The sequence below is a fragment of the Microcaecilia unicolor genome, chromosome 2 (genome assembly GCF_901765095.1).
Source record: "Microcaecilia unicolor chromosome 2, aMicUni1.1, whole genome shotgun sequence".
NCBI classification, from domain to species: domain Eukaryota; kingdom Metazoa; phylum Chordata; class Amphibia; order Gymnophiona; family Siphonopidae; genus Microcaecilia; species Microcaecilia unicolor.
Genome location: NC_044032.1, coordinates 592,464,244 through 592,483,195, shown reverse-complemented (window position 1 = coordinate 592,483,195; position 18,952 = coordinate 592,464,244). Strand labels below are relative to the sequence as shown.

The window sequence follows — 18,952 nt, the reverse complement described above, 5'->3', positions numbered from 1 at the left end:
CCCATGCTATGTCGAGGGATACTGTCCAAGGAGGTAAGCTCTCCAAACCTGGGTCCCCATTTGATGATTCCTGAACCAGCATGTCCACCATTTGTAAATAGGCTGCTGTTTGAAAGATCAAGGAGAACAATTCCTCCCACAAGAAAAACCGAATCGGAAGGGATTTGTTTCCCTCTGAGGGTGAAACCCCCCACGTCCCCCTAATCAGAGAAGATACTCCCTGGAGGTAGTGGCAGGGAAGACACTTCCCCTCTCTTTCCACATCTGGCTGGGTATCATCCAAGGGATAGAGCTCTGAGCTTCCTTTCATCCCTCTGGAAAGCTTTATGCCCCTGGACATCAAGAAAGAGCCTTTGACCACTCCTAACAAGCTTCGTTTCCTCCTCTGACTGCCTTATAGCCTGAAGAGAGGCCAAGGTTTTCTAGAAGCGGCCTGCAATTTTCTGAACCAGGCACTGCCCCAAAAGTGCATCTCCATCACAGGCAGGGCAAGAGGAACCTGCAGAACTAGTGAATTGGTGCATGCTGCAAGCTCAACATCTTCTACCTCACTCAGACATGCCATCCTGTCCTACCAAGCTGCAACAATTAACTCTCCCTCAGCAATTCACAACTGCCCATCAACAGGGAAATCCCCAGGCTTTCCTTATATGGCCTGCCCAGGACCCTCCACACTCTCTGCTTCAGCCTTAACTTATTTTCTCTCTCTCTTTTTTTTTTTTTACTTAAGCTCTGCAAACCAAGTGAAGGGAAGAGAAGAGGTGGAAAGAGGAATGGACTAGACTGAGCACACCATCAAAAGCTCAACTACTTACCACCCTCTAAGCAGGGACCCCATGGGACAACATCACCACAACTGTCAGTCCAGCAGATGAGACACATAGGTCTGATCCCTTACACTAGGGCGCTCCCCCAAGCTTATTTGGCAGAAAGAGCAAGGCCAAACTGCTGACAGCTATCATCACGTAGTGGACTCAGCTCAAGAAGCCTGGGCCCTGACCCAGGCCTCTAGCAGCCAGATACCAAAATTTCCTGCTGCACAAGTCCAGACTGCAACCATTTGCTGGAGGCAGAGAATACTGGCAAGTTTCTGCACTAAATCAGTCCTTACATAGGTGAGGATGCTGATGAAAATCAGTGTTCTCTGCCTCCATCTGCTAGTTGGAGAGCATAACTCCACTTGTCTGGACAGCTCTAGCAAGAGGATAAGGAAAGGCATTTTATTTACATATTTCAAATCACTAACCTGAAATCTAGTACCTATATGCATCCTGGAATAAGATGCATGCTGAGAAACCCACATCAAAATCTCAGATTTGAACACATCTCCCACATAACATTTACATGTTGGAAACAGATGAACTGAGCTCAATAATTTTGATTTTTTTTTTCTGGTGCATTATTAATTTTCTTGTACGCAAGACATACCTCTTAACCCTAAGGCCTATGTATCAAGCCCAAAGATATTTTGTGGTGTCAAAACTTAATGTGCTTTCAGGTACAGCCCGAGACTGGATTATTGAAGTTTTTAAAGATAGTCCACTGGACTCCTCCCCATCCCTACCAAAAATGAATAGCTTGCTCGTTATTGACTCTAAAAGGAACACCACGTAGCAAGTTTCATCCTCCAGAAATCTTCTTCCTTCTTCCTTCCAATTGGTTAAAGGACTAGAGCATTCTTTACCTGTATGCCTCCTATGCCAGCTTGTCTGAGTTTATGGAACACTACAATCTCGAGTGCCCCATATGCTCATATGCCAGACTGAAACAAGCAGACTGAGGTTACACAGCTAAAAAGTGCTGCTCTCCTGCCAGTAGGAAAGAGTGACCAGAAATGTGCAAAATTTGGTGTGCCCCAATGGTTGAACAAATGAAAAAATGGAACGCATAATAAAGGTTGAGAAACACTGGCATACTGAACATAAGAATAGCCATACTGAGCCAGACCAATGGTCCACCTAGCCCAGTATCCTGTTTCCAATAGTGGCCAAGCCAGGTCACAAGTACCCAGCAGAAATCCAAATAGTAGCAACATTCCATACTACAAATCCCAGGGCAAGCAGTTGCTTCCCCATTAGAGGTTTGCACGGGAACGGGGTTTGCGGAGATCCCGCGGAGTCCGTGGGAATCCCGCGGGTTTCCACCCCTGGTCAGCGGGAGTGCCGCGGGAACGGAGCCCTGGTCAGCGGGAGTGCCGCGGGGACAGAACGGTACATGTGGGATTCCTGTGGGGATCGAGGCCACGGCCAAAAAATTGTGGCCGGCAAAAAAACACAGCTGGCCAAAAAAAAAAAACGGCAAAAAAAAAAGTCGCCCAAAATCCGGCAACCCGCACACGGCATGAAAACGCTGCAGCGGGTCACGGAAAGGGGCAGCAGAAGATTCAAATTTCAAACAAAGCATGGTTACATGAAGATTTAAAAAGAATGTCTGCTGCTGGTTCGTCCCTTCTTCTTTTAGTGGGCGGAGACACCAAGCTCTCCTCCAATGAGGCGCCACTCAGAGACAGAGAGCAGGAGAATGAAATTTCTCGTCTTTTTTGCCAGCCAGTTGGACTTCGTTAATGATGTCATACTGCTGAGAACAGCAGGCTCCAGCCAGGTCCGCTACCAGTGAATAAAGGCAGACTGTGACCATGCTTAGAATCAGAGACTCGTCATCAGTGCTGTAGGAGGAGAGAGAGGAGGACAGCAGCAAGCAGCAGCATGAGGAGCACTGCAGGAGGAGGAGGACTTCTCTCAGAGGTAGCAGGAGCAGATCAGCTGTGTCACAGAGGAGAGAGGGAGGGAGCAGGACGGAGCAACTGGCAGTGAAGGAGAGAGAACTGGGAGGCAGCAGAAGTTCAGCAGCTGTGGTACTGTGACCAGAGCCAGACCAGAAGAGAAGGGGCAGTGAGTACTACTAGTGACTGTGAGTGAGTGACTGAGTCATCCACAGAAGAGAACTGCACAGAGGTGAGCTCAGCTAACTACTTTTATTTTTTATATGTATAGGCAGTTTATTTCTCTCATGGTGGGAACTGGCTGTTTTATGGGGACGGGCGGGGATGGAGGAGATCACTCACGGGGATGGGCGGGGACGGAGGAGATTACTCACAGGGACGGGTGGGGACGGGTTAGATTCTGGCGGAGATGAGCGGGGGATGGGTTTGATTCTGGCGGGGAAGGGCGGGGATGGGTCGCATTTCTGTCTCCATGCAACTCTCTATTCCCCATGTCTGTCTCTATAGCAGACTGTGGACTTTTCCTCCAGGAACTTGTCCAAACTGTAAAGGACTTTTTTTTTAACATTCTAAAAAAAACGTTTTGATGAGGAAGATAATTTGGAAAAGCCTTTTATAGATGTCTCTTGTACATTAAACAATTAGTGTGAATCTCCTGAAGTGCAGAATATACCAGAAGATGCCAACATATTTAACAGTAGGAATTTGGGGGAAAAAAGTAAGTTAACTCATTGCTCTGTGTCCCAGTGAAATCATTTGGAACCACAGTAAGTCTTGAAAGGTTTGCACAGTTTATGAAAATGTGGTATAGTTTATTCTGATCTATACCAAGGAATAAACCTATAAGACTCCATCTTTATCCTATCCTTAGAGTATAAAGACTACAAGAATATAATGTTCCCTTTGACTCAAGAAATAGATAACAAGAGAAAGATAAAGAAGGGGTGGGGGTAGTAGAGAATAAAATTTAATTTGAGCCTTCCTAACAATTACACCAGCTTTGTAAATAGATTCCTAGAGAGCATTGTGGAGTGCACCCTTCGGTCACAATACAGAACTAGCAGTATTTAGCATGTAGATTAAACTCCATACCAAGTGGCCTTCAGCTCGGGCTTTATTCAGCCTTGCTTCCTGCTTTCGCTGCAAGAATTCCTCCACTTGTCTGGCTCTCTCAGCAGCTGCCTGTCCTCTTTGCCTAAGGTAAACATATAAGAAAACAAAAAGTTTACTTGGATATATTTAACTGTAATCCTCTGTTTTGTGTGAGGGAATGCGATCAGAACTTTCTTATATTGCCTGGTCAGAGAGATCTTGCCTCGACAGTGTCACACTGATTCATGAACCTGCACTTCCTATGAGCTTAACCACTTGAACACATAAAACGACTTGCTAGAAGATAACCAACCCAAAATCATGTCTGCATCAAACTATTAATTCAATGCAAAGAATATGTAGTGCTGTATAAAAACATGAGGCAGCCCTTGGGAACATACACTCAGTTTGATCAAACACGTGTTTGGAGAAAGGCAGGGATAAGATTCAAGATCTGAAAAGTAAGGGTATTTAAGATGGTGCTGCTTTTCCTAATTAGGTAAATGTGTAAGGACAGACTACATTAGAGAAGCATGAAACAGTGTACATAAGAAAATAAGCGTTGCCATACTGGGACAGAGCGAAGGTCCATCAAGTCCAGCATCCTGTTTCTAACAATGGCTAATCCAGGCTACAAGTACCTGGCAAGATCCCAAAATAGTACATTTTATGCTGCTTATCCTAGAAATAAGCAGTGGATTTTCCCCAAGTCCATCTTAATAATGGCTTATGGACTTTTCTTTTATGAACTTATCCAAACCTTAACCCCGCTAATTGCTTTTACCACATTCTCTGGCAACGAATTCCAGAGTTTAATTACACACTAAGCGAAGAAATATTTTCTCCAATTTGTTTTAGATTTACTACTTTGAAGCTTCATTGCGTGCCTCCTAGTCCCTAGTATTTTTGGAAAGCGTAAACAAGAGATTCACGTCTACCCGTTCAACTCCACTCATTATTTTATTGACGTCTATCATATCTCCTCTCAGCTATCCTTTCTCCAAGCTGAACAGCCCCTCACAGGGAAGTCATCCCAGCCCCTTTATCATTTTTTTGTCTTAGGTAGGAACTAAGTGCTGCCTGTCCCAAATCATTGTCTTCTTCATCTCAGGTATTTAATACTTTTTTACTAAGATTTCCCAGGAGTGCATTAAAACCAACATTTAGATTCCATGTTTTCTTATCATGCCACCGCTATATGGAATGATCTGCCTCAATGTATTACAACTGAGCCAAATTATCTTCAGTTTCGCAGGGTAAGTTTGAAAAGGTTTTCTTTGATAATTTTGATGCATACCAGGCAGTTACGTTCTGGAAATCTTGTTTTTACCATCTCTTGATATGTTTAAGAAGGGTCTAAAGACCTTATTGTTTTCTGAATATGTGTCTAAGAAATTATAGGTATTAGCTTGGTTGGGTTGCCCCATATTTGTTACACTCTAGACATATTGTGGTCTACAGTCTTACTATAATCCGCTCTAAACTATGCAAATGGTACTAGCGGACTATAAGAAATTAACTGTAACTGTAATGTTCTTAATGTATTATTTTGTGGTATTATGTTTGATGTAATTCCCCATATATATTACTGGGGCTTCTTATGTTGTAAGCCCCCTTGGACTACTAGTTGGGATTTGTGTGGTAAATAAGACCTGTATTAGATTAGATTCAAAGACTGTCAAAAAAGGCACAAAGGTTAAAATCAAATTGTCTCCAGTGCTCTAGCAAATAGCCAGTTTATTATATTTAAATAATTTATATACCAATAATCCCAACAGTTTTTGGTAAATTACAATAAAACATACATAATTGGATCAAAAAATATAAACATAAGCACAATGCATACTAAAACATTTCACAAATCACTACTTGTGCCATGTCAAACACTGCCTAAACAAAACAAAAATCAATGAACAATCATGGTGCTTTTAATGCTTTTTGAAAAAGCCTGACTTTTACACTCTTCCTAAAACTAAAAATATCTATTAAACTCGAAAGATCTGTAAGTAATGAGCTCCAAACTTTCGGGCCCAAACATGATGGTGCACAATTACACATTTTAGTACCGTGTGCAAGTCACAACAGTAGAGATAGTGAAGTTATTCACCTGTAGTAGATGTTCTCCAAGAACAGCATGACACATATTTCCTCATATGGGTGATGCCATCTGATGAAGACTGGCAAATGTGCTCCCCAGCTTCTAATTCCAAAGCTTTAGGAAGTCACACCAAACAAGCGCACCCCTTCCCACCTGCAAGTCCGTGCGGGACCAAGGCAGTCTAGTAAAATAGCTAATAGAATACAACTCCTAGGGAAGCAGGGTAGGTATGTGGAAATATGTCTCCTGCTGTCCTCGAGATCACCTACAACAGGTAAATAACTTTGCTTTCTCCAAGGGCAGGCAGGAAAACGTAATTCTCTAGCTACCAGGCAGACTGAAAAATTTAAAAAGGGAAAAATATAAACAAACTCTGCCAACAGGCAAAGGCCAACAGTAAGAATCAGAACATTAAACATTATTTTTCTGTTGCAGCCTGGAATAGAAACAAAAAGGAGCCTGGAAGGTAAAGTTAGATTCTAGACCCCAAATAGATTCTGCAGGATTGACTGACCAAACTGGCTGTCACATTGGGAATCTTATTCAAGGAAGTAGCAGGATGTGAATGTGTAGACTGAAGACCATGTTGAAGCACTGCAAATCTAGACTGATCTCAAATGGGCTAATAATGCAGCCATAGCTCTGACATGGCCTTCCAGAGTCAGTCCACCTTGGGCATAGATGAAGGAGATGTAGTCTGCTAGCCAACTGGATAAAGTGTGTCTCCCAACAGCCACCCCATCCTGTTTAGGTCAAAACAAACAAACAAAAAAAAGGCTGACTGAACTGTCTATGGACTTTAGTCCGGTTCCAAGGCTCACTTGCAGTACTCACATCACTGACTTTTGCTGGTTGTACGGCCACTGCAACTCAGCACTTCTGTCAAATTGTGGATATCACCAGGATTACACAGCCAGGACTTTGATTATATTCTTGTTGTTAAGCACCCCTGCTATAACATCAGAGATACAACAGACCCCTGGGGCAGGCCTTTGGGCCGAAACACAGCCATGTCTGGTCGTCTTTTACCTGTTCCCAATAAAGACTATTTTATATCCTCCTTGGATCTACCTGTTTTATTTGTTTGCCCGAGACCCTCAGCATATGCAGACAGTGAAGAAGTAGTGCAAAAAATCGTAAGTGTTCTGCTTGCGGGGACTCAGGAGCCTGTGGAGTCGACAGCAATACATTTAAGAGAGAGCACACCAAGCTCTTGGTACTACTCCCAGGGTTAATAAACTTAAGGATATAGTGGCCTGCTTTACTGATTTTAAAGGAGAAAGTATGGCTGCTACCTTAAAATGGCGCTCAGAACCGAGACCCTTGACACAGTAGTTGCGAGCAGAGGGAATAAGATATAAATGGTGACATCCTTTTGCCCTCGAGGCGTGAATATTTTTTCCAGAGGATCATCTTGCACCATCTGCATTACAGTCTCCTAAATCTGCCACTAATCCTCAAATGCGACCTAAATGGCAATGAGTAACTCAAGGGTAGGGTCATTTGAGACACCAGCAGTCCAACACAGCCTTGCAGGAATCTACTGAATCGCTGAATACCTGAAGGGCGGACTAGAGGAAAGAATTCTTTATTTAATCACAGAGGGTCCAGATAAGATGATTTTAGGAGGCCTTGAGAAACAGGTTACTCCTGAGTGACATTATATGGTTATCTTATACTGTTGTATAATTGTTTACTCTGGTCTTTATATCTTGCCAAATGGCTGAACGTCATAGCTATTTCTGTGATATTGCTAGCTATTCTGTGATATCTAATCGGTATTTATAAAATCTTTTACCAAGGGGGTCACTTCCACATCATGGCACCCCACCATATAGTGAGAGGGCTTGTCAGTATCTGTTATGGGTGGTTTGGGGGGGGGTGAAAAGGGAGTTCTGGGGAATTTTAATGATCTCAGTGATCAATCAAACTCCATTTGCAAATGAGAGCCTTTAAGGTGGCTTGCACACTCCCTTCCACATGGGGTCCTCTCTTTATCATTTTCTCCCCTTAGAGGTGGAAAACGTCTCATCTTAAGTTTTTGACACCGAATGCTAAGGGCCTAAATTCATCTATGAAGTGGCTATTGTTATTTAAAGAACTGGTTCATTTCAAGAGGGATGTGGATCTTATCCAAGAGACACATCTGTTGCCAGCTTACGAGAAGTTATGTAGGTACAAAAGGTACCGCCTTCTTTACTTTGTCTCTAACCACAATAATAAAAAAAACAAGGGCAGTGCTTGTGGCTTTGTCCGTGACATCCTTGGCACATCAAGAAGGTGGTTTGAGAAAGAGAGGAGTATCACTTGTTTATAGTGGTGGCCTTGGGATGTAATCTCTATATTATAGTGAATGTGTATGCTCCCAGTGAGGGGCAAGGGGCCTTTCTGGAGAACCTTAGTGCACTTCTATCTTGTCATGTAGAGGGTCAGCTATTATAATGGGGGGGGGGGGGGGGGGGGGAACTTCAGTTTGACAATCAACCCAAGGATGGACTAATACAGTTACAGAGGTGCATTATGCTCAGAGGGACCAGGATACATTATATAGCTTTCTGGCTTGCTGGAATCTGGTAGAACTCTGCAGACACATGCATCCAGGGAAGAGAGGTTACAGTTATTCCCAGGCACATAGATCCTAGTATCATACATATTTTTGGCTTGGGGATCTGGGTATTCTGTACCGTACAAGAAACCATCAAATTCATATGCATACATGGTCCAATCATGCTCCTGTGGTTCTCACACCTAATGGGCCCCAGACCTAAATGCTAGACGTCCTTGGTGTCTACATAATGCCCTTTTGTTAGACCGAGGCAATGTTACACAATTAGAAAAGGACCTACTAGAATAGATTCAATTTAATGACATGGGGGAAGTGGGCTTGGAAACTCTATGGGAATGCCTTAAGGCTGTGATGAGATGGAAAATTATAGCCCTACAGGCATACCCTTACCATCAGCGTGCAGATAAGGAAAAGTAGTTGCATCAAGAATTGGATCTGTCTGGAACTGCCTAAGCAGGATCCACTGATAGCACACCAGGATGAACAGCTCCACCACTTACAGATGGAGCTCAATGATCTTCAATTAGCAGACATCTCAAAGCGATTACAAAACGTGAGGTAATCATGCCTCTCGTTTGCTGGACATAAAATTAAAAAAGCAAATGACTCGCAATTATGTCCTTGCCATTATTAGACGAGACAGGTAAAAATCATCACACAACAGAGGCCACACAGGATATACTTAAGCACTAGTATACCGGCCTATACCAGATGGACATTGCTCCCACGGAGGCGGAGATGCAGAGGATATTTAGAAAGAGTGAATTTAGCCAGTTTCTCCCCGCCTCAGTTGAACTAGAGGTGGTGCAATGGGCTATTGGAGGTTTACCAAAAGGTAAGGAGCCAGGGCCAGATGGCTTTACTAATACATTTTATAAATGTTTTGGGAGGATTATGGCACCTCTCTTGAGGGGCAATCTGAGTTGCCACACTTGTGGCACCTGGCTGCGATTACAGTGATCCCAAAGCCGTGGAAAGATCCCCAATTATTTAGTTCATATTGTAACCAGGTACCTCTCTTGTGCAGCCAAGGATAGAACAATCTCCTCCAGCCACAGGCTCCCGGTACAGTGAAGAAATAGATGTCCACCAGTAACTTCAATCTTAAGAACTTTTATTCCATGCCGGTTTCTAGTACACAGTTCCAATAGCAGCATAGCCCATACCAGGACTCAATACATGCTTACAGGCTCCAGTCTGGGCTCTTTATCCAGGGCACAATAAACAGTAATTCAATTCCCCAGACAAACAGTTCTTTTTCTTTCAGTTCCTCATCACAGTTCAGTCACCAAGCAGCAGTTTCTACCTTCTATCCTCTTTACTTTCAGGAGAGTTCAATATTTTAGGGACTCCTTCTACTGAAGGGTTTTCCCCTGCATCAGCTTCACAGTGAATTCAATACTTTGGGGACTTCCTCTCACCCAAGGAATTTCAGCCTGCTTCAGTACTTTAGGGACCTCCCTGCCCAAGGGTTTTCAGCCTGCAAACGTCTTCTCTCCTTCTGCTTCTCTCTCCTGAACTGAACTGCACTGCTGGGACTCCTTCCCACCTGCCTAATCAATCCCTGGCTTCAGCTACCACCACCAATCATTCTCCTTCCCTTAGCTTCCTCACACCCAAACCAGCTGAGTTAAGCATTAAACTAATGAGACCAATGATGAGCTCCTGCACACAGGGTTTCCTAACTCTTTCCGCCTAGTGGCAGCCACTCTACACAACCTGCCAGCTTACACCCATGTCTTCCCCGATTGCAGCTAGGAGTCCAGTCCGGGTTCTTCATCTCACCCTCTGGCTCCTTGCCTGCAATACCTTCTGGGACTTGTATTTCAGACTGAAACTACCTTAACCCAACTATCCTGGAGGTGACTTTATCACAATATCCACCAATCTATTTATTAGGATTGGATTATAAAATTTTCACAAAATTACTGGCCAGATACCTTCAGGGTGTGATGCCTTCCCTAGTCCATGATGATCAAGCAGGGTTCATTACCGAGCGGCAAACCTTCGATATTTTTATTTATTTATTTTTTATTTTTGTACCCCCGCGCTTTCCAAACTCATGGCAGGCTCAATGCGGCTTACATGGGGCAATGGAGGGTTAAGTGACTTGCCCAGAGTCACAAGGAGCTGCCTGTGCCTGAAGTGGGAATCGAACTCAGTTCCTCAGTTCCCCAGGACCAAAGTCCACCACCCTAACCACTAGGCCACTCCTCCACTCCACTCATTTGCAGGATCTTGCACCTGATCTACAGCTAATCTACTATAATAAAACTCACCCTCAACGTTCTGAAGACAGCGTTCATGGTGGTGAAGCCACAACACTGACCATCTCTCTCTGCCCCGCCCTCGCATGACGGACCAATCAGAAAAAACACCCTGAACATTCTGAAACACAAAGGACCATCACAACACCGTTCCCAGGCAACACTAGGCAACGTAAGATGGACCAATCAGAGGAAACTACGTGACAATAAGGGAGGAGCATTCCCCAGCAGAATGGCTCATTATCTGTGCAGCACGGAGAGCACAGAACCACTGCTGGAACGAGAGAAGAATATTCCTGCTGTGGGTATGTGCAAAAATAGACCGGGGGAGGGGGGGGGGGGAGAAATTTTTAAATGCCTAATGCCAGTAATGAAGAGTGCCAGAGGGCCTATAGCACAGACTATATTTGGGATCGCTTGACATGGAGTCAGAGGAGCCGGAAAACAACATGCCCGTCACCATCTGGGACGTGGGCGAACAGGACAAGCTGCGGCCCAGCTGGAAGGATTACCCGTGACCCAGCCAGCAGCAAACAGCGACCAAGGAAGGGGGAGGAGTACTCCTTCCCTGCCTAGGAATCGCTGGAGACTGGCTGCCAAACTAACGAAACAACCGCACACCGACGCACCACCTCCATCATTCGAAAGGCATCCACTCTTTCTTCAACAGAAATGCAAACTAATAATACAAAACAAACAAAGAATACATGGTTTCTCAGGCGGCTGCAGGTACCTCCCCACCCCCTTCCTCTTCCCCTTTTGCCGAAGCGGCCAAGGACGTGCCCAACCATCCCCAGCCTCAGGCAAGCTGTCTCCCACCTCGGGGATTCCCCGAGCACCCGGAAAAAGACGGCGCTGATTCCTGCAGCGCATAAATGTTCCAGCATTCCCCTACAGCCGGCCTGAAATGGACCAAACATACCGGATCACCCCCCGACGGCCCGAGACCGTGCTCTTCTCCCTTCCGCCAACTTAAAACAACCATCCCCGTCCTCAGGCAAGCCGTCACCCACCTCCAGGATGCCCAGAACCCCAGCCCAATGGAAAAAGATGGCGCTGCTTCCAACAGCACATTTCTCTTCCAGCATTCCCCTATAGCAGCCCTGAAACGGCCAAAAAATACAGACAGACAAAGAACGTGCTCCTCTACCTTCCGCCCATCTAAAACAACACTGCTGCCTCAGCACAACACAAAATAAAAAACATGGGAAAAAAAAAACAACACTCATCAAAGGCTGACCCCCCTACAACCACATTTACATTTCACCAACAGAAAGACCCCCCCTCCACAAACCTCTTTGACAGACAAAACCACACACACACAATAAAACAGAAACACACCCTCAAAGCCACACCCAATCCAACCCACTTTGCCAGCACAGCACATCCCCCAACCCCCAAGCAAAAAACAAAACAAAACAAAAAAAAGACACACATCAACAACCTGCACACACACCGCACCCTCACACACTCACATACACACACAAAATAACTCTGTGACACATACACACACAAAAAAAAACACATGCTAGCGCCCATTTCATTGGTTTCGGAAACGGGCCTTTTTTACTAGTGTAGATAATATTTCTATGTTGTTGCTCTCTTTAGATGCCGAGAAGGAATTCGATCAGGTGCACTGGCCCTTCATGTTTTCGGTACTGGACAGAATGGGATTTACATGATGATATCTACAGTAGATACATTTACTTTCTGCTCAGCCCTTGGTTTAGCTTACCATCAACAATGCACAAATAGCCATCATTTTACTGCATAGGGGTACAAGGCAGGGGTGCGCACTGTCTCCGTTGCTTTTTGCTTTCACAATAGAACCAATTGCACAAGTTACTAGGGTATAGAGGGCCATTTCAGGAATGCAACACTGTTACCCGGTGAGATATCAGTATCGATGAATGAACAGAGCATGGGCCTCCATGGTTGGCATCAACATCCCCGAGGCTTTGACATTGCAGCAAGTCAATATCCATTCCCACTCCACCAGTAAAATGGCTTAGAGCCATTCCTCGGGGGCAGGCAGCGATAAAGGGGGGGGGGGGGGGCTGCGAGGACAATGGAGCTGAACTGGAATGCTGGTCCAGACAGTGAGGAGACTAGCACATCGGCACTAACTCCATAGAAGGGGAGCAGTCGTCTCAGCACTGACCCTTCTCAACTACCAGTGTAGCCAATGTCATGGAGCTCCTGGCACTGTGTTTTGAGAGGGTCCAATGTCGATACCCCTTTGCCTTTGCTCGATGCATATTTGGATCCCTCACTGCACTTGAGGACAATGTCGAATCCTGGCATGTCCTTGGTGTCATGTCCAATGCTGCTTGGTCTAACAGGCCTCTACCGGTGCATGATGTCTAGACAGGGGGAGACATCCTTAATGCTGGTGCACCTACAGTGTCTAATGTGGCTTTGCCAGTCATGGAGACCAATGTATCCAATGACAATAGACTGGACTTAGGAGCGCCAAAAAGTTTCTTGTGCTGGGTCTCTCAATTCTTTGGGTTCTTTTCTTCTAAAATCAGCATGGCAGCCAACCTGGAAGGCTTCTAACTATATACTCTTGTAAAGTCTTGTGGTCCGGTCTTAAGCACAGCAAGCACCAATTGTGAGGGCCAGTCACAATGTCCCTTAAAACTCCCAACCACTGGGAGTTTTAAGGGACATTGGGGCAAAAATTGCCAAAATGAAATCAAACGGTTCAATCTTTTCTTCTTTTTTTTTTTTTAAACAAAAGCATACCTGACCAGGGACTCAGGCCTAAGAGGACTGATGGAGCCACAGAAAAATAAAGAAAATCGGGCTGAAAAACTTATGGAAACTATAAAGGGGGAAAATAGACTAAGAAAAGTCCTGTGTACCGAGGGAAGGCACCAGAACAGCACAATGACTCATGCGCCGAGGAGAGATGGCCAGAATGTGATTGCTCTGCTCCACAGATGAAAAAATACTGCTGGTCCCACATGCTCACATTGGTAAGGAAGGCAATTGCAGTATGGTCCTTCAGAAAAAGCCAGAATGCTGAGCAGCATCCATGCTGGGATCTGTCAGATAACGTCACGCATATGCGATAATGTACTTGTCCTGCATGTCCTCAGAGAAATTCCTTTACAGTATTGTTTTAACTTCACTAACTCAGTTCTGGAGAAGTCGTGTGTATGAGCCACACAGGAACAACAGAAATGGAATTTAATCAACTGCAATTTATCAACATTGTACACCAATTTCTTTTCCCTTTTTAACAGCTTTAGTAATAATGGGCCTGATATGCAAAGCAATTGAAGTGGGTAGAGGCTCCTGCCCACGTAAATCACACTCAGCAGGCCAGCCACCAATATTCAGCTGAATATCGGCCAGGACCTGCATAAGTTCTGGCAGTCAGGAGCAGACCAAGTACATTCAACACTAGTGCCTGGACATGGCCGAGCATTGAATATTCAGGTCTAATTTAGCCAGTGAACAACAGAACATAAATAAATGCTTGGGGGGGGGGGGGGGCGGGTGTCAAGATGGAAGCACGTTTCTGACTGCAGCTGAGAGCTCTCTCTCTGGCAGCTCTGTGTTTTTTTTCTTCTCTTCTGATATGCCACATATCAAACGTAAGGGGAAGGTTATGGCTGATTCCTCAATGACCAGAACCTCCTCATCACAGCAGCAATCCACTGAGACAATAAAGTTTTTTTGGAGCATCTTATCTCTTGTCTTGGATTGATCCCTTGAAGTTGTTTTTCCACTTGTTTCTTTTCTGTGTCACAGCTAGAACCCCCATTCATACTGGGAGGAGCCCCAGAGACTTAGGGCTAGATGTTACTCTCTCTCCCCCAGTTCTCAACCCACCGCCTCTCCCCGAAGGATTTGCATCACAACAGATGTCTCCTGAATCGGAAGGCATTTAAGAAATATTTGATTGAAATTTTGAACTATACTCCTGAAGTTATTCTCCCTTTAAATTGGATATACTGTATTATATTCCAACTAAATATGTTCTGGAGGAGAACCCTGGGGTGATAGATCAAGAAATGAATAAGAAAGACATATTGAATGTATTTGAGTTGTTGGAGATGTCTCTAGCTGAAGATTCTGAAAGAGCAACTTTACTAGTGTTACTTGTATTTGAGCAACATCTAAATGCAATGAAGCGGCTATTTTTTTCGAAAATCACAATCTCTATTTTATGGCAAGTAAGTTTGGGTATACCCTGACGTTACTAAACAAACTCAAGAGAGGAGAAAGGCTTTTTTACCTATGAGAATGGAAATTTTGGTGTTGGGGGCATTCTTTTTCTTAAACTACCCGTGTAAATGTGTAATTAAATATTTAGGGGTAAAATATGTTTTTTTTCCTACCAGAACTTTACATGTCTTTACAAATATTTAAAAAGTGGCTGCAGGTAATATCTTGTAAGTTGAGATTATTATATAAAGGGCGGGGTTAGAAAATGTGTTTTCAGTCTTATTGTATTCCAATATGTTCAACCTCCTGAGCTTATTTTGTACACGTCATCCTATGTTAGTGGTCTAATGAGGATAGATGACTGTTTTTTTTCCCATTATGCCTTAAATTGTATTTCCTTTCTGTATTTGTAGTTCAAGTGTTCAACTTGTAAAATTTTTTGTTTGAATAAAAAAATAATAATAATAATAATAAAAAAAGAACAAATGAATGCTGAATACTGGCCAGAACATCTTTTAAGGCTACCATCACTGCAGTGATATTAATAACCACACTCACAAGTAGTTTTGTCTCTGTATTATTTGTAGGGAATAGAGGAAAAGATTTATTTATTTGTTGCACTTGTATCCCGCATTTTCCCACCTATTTGCAGGCTCAATGTGGCTTACAATGTTCCGTTGTGGCATTCGCCATTTCAGAGTAGAAGATAAATTGGAGTTACATAGAGCGAGTGGTTAACATCATAGAATTTAAGCAATTAGATATAGAAAACATTCAGAATATAGGGTACAGTGGTGGTGTGTTAAGCTACAATTATTGATCGTTGTGGTATGCCTTGTTGAACACATAAGTCTTCAGAGATTTACGGAAGTTAATTAGTTCGTAAATTGCTTTTAAGTGGCAATGCATTCCACAACTGCGTGCTCATGTAGGAAAAGCTGGATGCATAAGTTAGTTTGTATTTTAGTCCTTTACAGCTGGGGAAGTGTAGGTTAAGGAATTTGCGAGCTGATCTTTTAGCGTTCCTGGGTGGCAAGTCAACTAGGTCTGACATGTAGGCCAGGGCCTCTCCGTGAATGATTTTATGAACTAGAGTGCAGATCTTGAACGTGATATGTTCTTTTAGTGGTAGCCAGTATTTTCTCTTAGGGGTTTTGCACTTTCGTATTTTGTTTTTCCAAATATGAGTCTGGCTGCAGTGTTCTGGGCTGTTTGAAGCTTCTTGATGATTTGCTGTTTGCAACTGGCATAGAGTGCATTGCAGTAATCTAGATGTCTCAGCACCATTGACTGTACCAGGTTGCAAAAAAATGTTCCTTGGGAAGTATGGTTTTACTCTTTTAAGCTTTCACATTGCATGGAACATCTTCTTAGTTGTATTCTTCACATGACTTTCGAGTGTGAGATTTCTATCAATCGTCACTCCGAGAATTTTCAGGGTGTCTGAAACGGGAAGGGAAAAGTTTGGTGTGGTTATAGTGGTGAATTTGCTTGTGTTATGTTGTGAAGTGAGTATAAGACATGGAGGGGCATAATCGAACGAAAACGCCTATCTCCATGGGCGTTTATCTCCGAGAACGGGTCCGTGAAGGGGCGGAGCCAACCGTATTTTCGAAAAAAATAGACGCCCATATGTTATTCGCTACTTTGTGAGCTGGGCGTTTTTGTTATTCAGTGATAATGGAAAATGAAAGCGCCCAGCTCAAAAACGAATACATCCAAGGCATTTGTTTGTGGGAGGGGCCATGATTCGTAGTGCACTAGTCCCCCTCACATGCCAGAACACCAACCGGGCACCCTAGGGGGCACTTTTACAAAACAAAACAAAAAGGTAAAAGAGCTCCCAGGTGCATAGCACCCTTCCCTTGTGTGTTGAGCCTCCCAAATCCCCCTCAAAACCCACTGCCCACAAGTCTACACCATTACTATAGCCCTAAGGGGTGAAGGGGGGGCACCTACATGTGGGTACAGTGGGTTTGGGGGGGTTGGACGACTAACGCATTAAGCAGCACAATTGTAACAGGTAGGGGGGGGATGGGCCTGGGTCCACCTGCCTGAAGTCCACTGCACCCCCTAATAAGTGCTCCAGTAACCTGCATACTGCTGCCAGGGAGGTGGGTATGACATTTGAGGGTGAAAATAAAAAGTTGTGAAACGTCATATTTTGTGCTGGGAGGGGGTTTGTGACCACTGGGGAAGTCAGGGGAGGTCATCCCCGATTCCCTCCAGTGGTCATCTGGTCATTTAGGGCACTTTTTGGGGCCTTTTTCGTGGAAAAACAGGGTCCAGGAAAAGTGCCCTAAATTCTCGCTAAAATCGCATATTTTTCTTCCATTATCGGCGAAAGGGCGCCCATCTCTGTTCGCCCGATAACCACGCCCCAGTTCCGCCTTCGACACGCCTTCGACACGCCCCGTCAACTTTGTCCGCATCCGCGACGGAGTGCAGTTGAAAGCGTCCCAAATTCGGCTTTTGATTATACTGCGTTATTCGTTTTTGTGAGATAAACGCCCATCTCCCGATTTAGGTCGGAACTTGGGCGTTTTTCTCGTTCGATTATAAGCTGGATTGTGTTTTTTCTGCATTAAGTTTCAACTGAAATGCATCCGCCCATGAATGCATGATGTGGAAGCTTTGGTTGATGTCATTTGTGATTTCCTTTAGATCATGTTTGAACGGTATGTAGATTGTGACGTCATCTGCGTATATGTGGGGATTGAGGTTCTGATTGGATAGTAACTTGGCCAAGGGTGTCATCATTAGGTTGAAGAGGGTCGGCGAGAGGGGAGATCCTTGGGGGACTCCACATTCAGGTGTCCATGGGGCCGATGTAATGGAGTTAGATATCACTTTGTATGATCTTGTTGTCAGGAAGCCTTTAAACCAACTAAGAACGTTGCCTCCAACTCCGAAGTATTCTAGGATGTGTTGAAAGCACTGGACATGTCGAATTGTAGGAGAAGTATGTTGTTGCCTGTTGCAATTGCTTGTTTAAATTTAGTCATGAGGGTGACTAGTACTGTTTCGGTGCTGTGGTTAGATCGAAATCCTGATTGAGAGTCATGGAGAATTGAGAATTTATTTAAGTAGTTAGTGAGCTGCTTGGTCACCATGCCTTCCATTAGTTTGGTTATCAGCGGGATAGATGCTACTGGGCGATAGTTGGTTAAGTTACTTGTACTTTTCTTTGCGTCTTTAGGTATAGGGGTAAGTAGAATATTTCCTCTCTCCTTTGGGAAGAATCCATTTTGTAACATATAATTCAAATGCATCGTGAGGTCTGATATGAGTTGTTCAGGGGCAAATTTTATAAGGTTATTAGGGCATATGTCTAGTTTGCACTGGGACTTGGCGAATCTTTTGAGCGCTTGGGAGATGATATCATCCGAGAGTGTGTCGAAGTTAGTTCATATTCAGTCAGCTGGGTGTTCACCAGGGGTTGGATCAAGACACTCAAGGAGTTTTACAAAGTCGATGGTATTGACAGGTATCATGAGTCGTAACTTTACAATTTTCTCTTTGAAGTATTTCAGATACCTGGTAACTACTTCTTGTATTTTCAATAGTGGACTGCGCTGCTTAGCACTTACTCATGAAATAAATTATTTTCTTTTTTAAGGCTGCTAGCGAGCATCGTCATGAGTCAAAAACCTCACCCTTTGCATTCTTTTTTTCTTTAATTTTTCATATATAATACTATTTGTACTTTATTTAATGCTTTAGAAATGAATAAACACTTAGCTGCTGTTGCACTTGAACTAGTGAGTACGCCCAACAGCGAGCTCCTGTTTCGCTTGATGCTTCGTAAGGAGCGGGAACCCTTAGTTTCTTACAACACTCTGTAATTAAATAAACAGCAGTATTTTAAAATCTTTGCAGAGAGAAAAAGATATATATAGAAAAGTTGCGGACTTTCACTCAATTGGTCTTTACACATACCTGATGCTGTGCGGCTTCTACCTTGTACGCAACTGGATGGGCTAAGATGGCAGCTAGGATTTAAATTGACGCCAACTTTATCTAACCAA

The 18,952-nt window shown here is 43.9% G+C and overlaps 1 protein-coding gene across 4 annotated transcripts in view; it reads right to left on the bottom strand.

The window, feature by feature from the left end:
- NEK1 (NIMA related kinase 1) overlaps positions 1-18,952 on the bottom strand; it is a 335,744-nt gene that overhangs the window by 137,881 nt on the left and 178,911 nt on the right. For all 4 annotated transcript variants that reach the window (XM_030191560.1, XM_030191562.1, XM_030191561.1 and 1 more), the window contains one exon: positions 3,815-3,917. In XM_030191560.1, the coding sequence (XP_030047420.1) occupies positions 3,815-3,917 (103 nt within the window). The remainder of the gene's footprint in view (positions 1-3,814; positions 3,918-18,952) is intronic.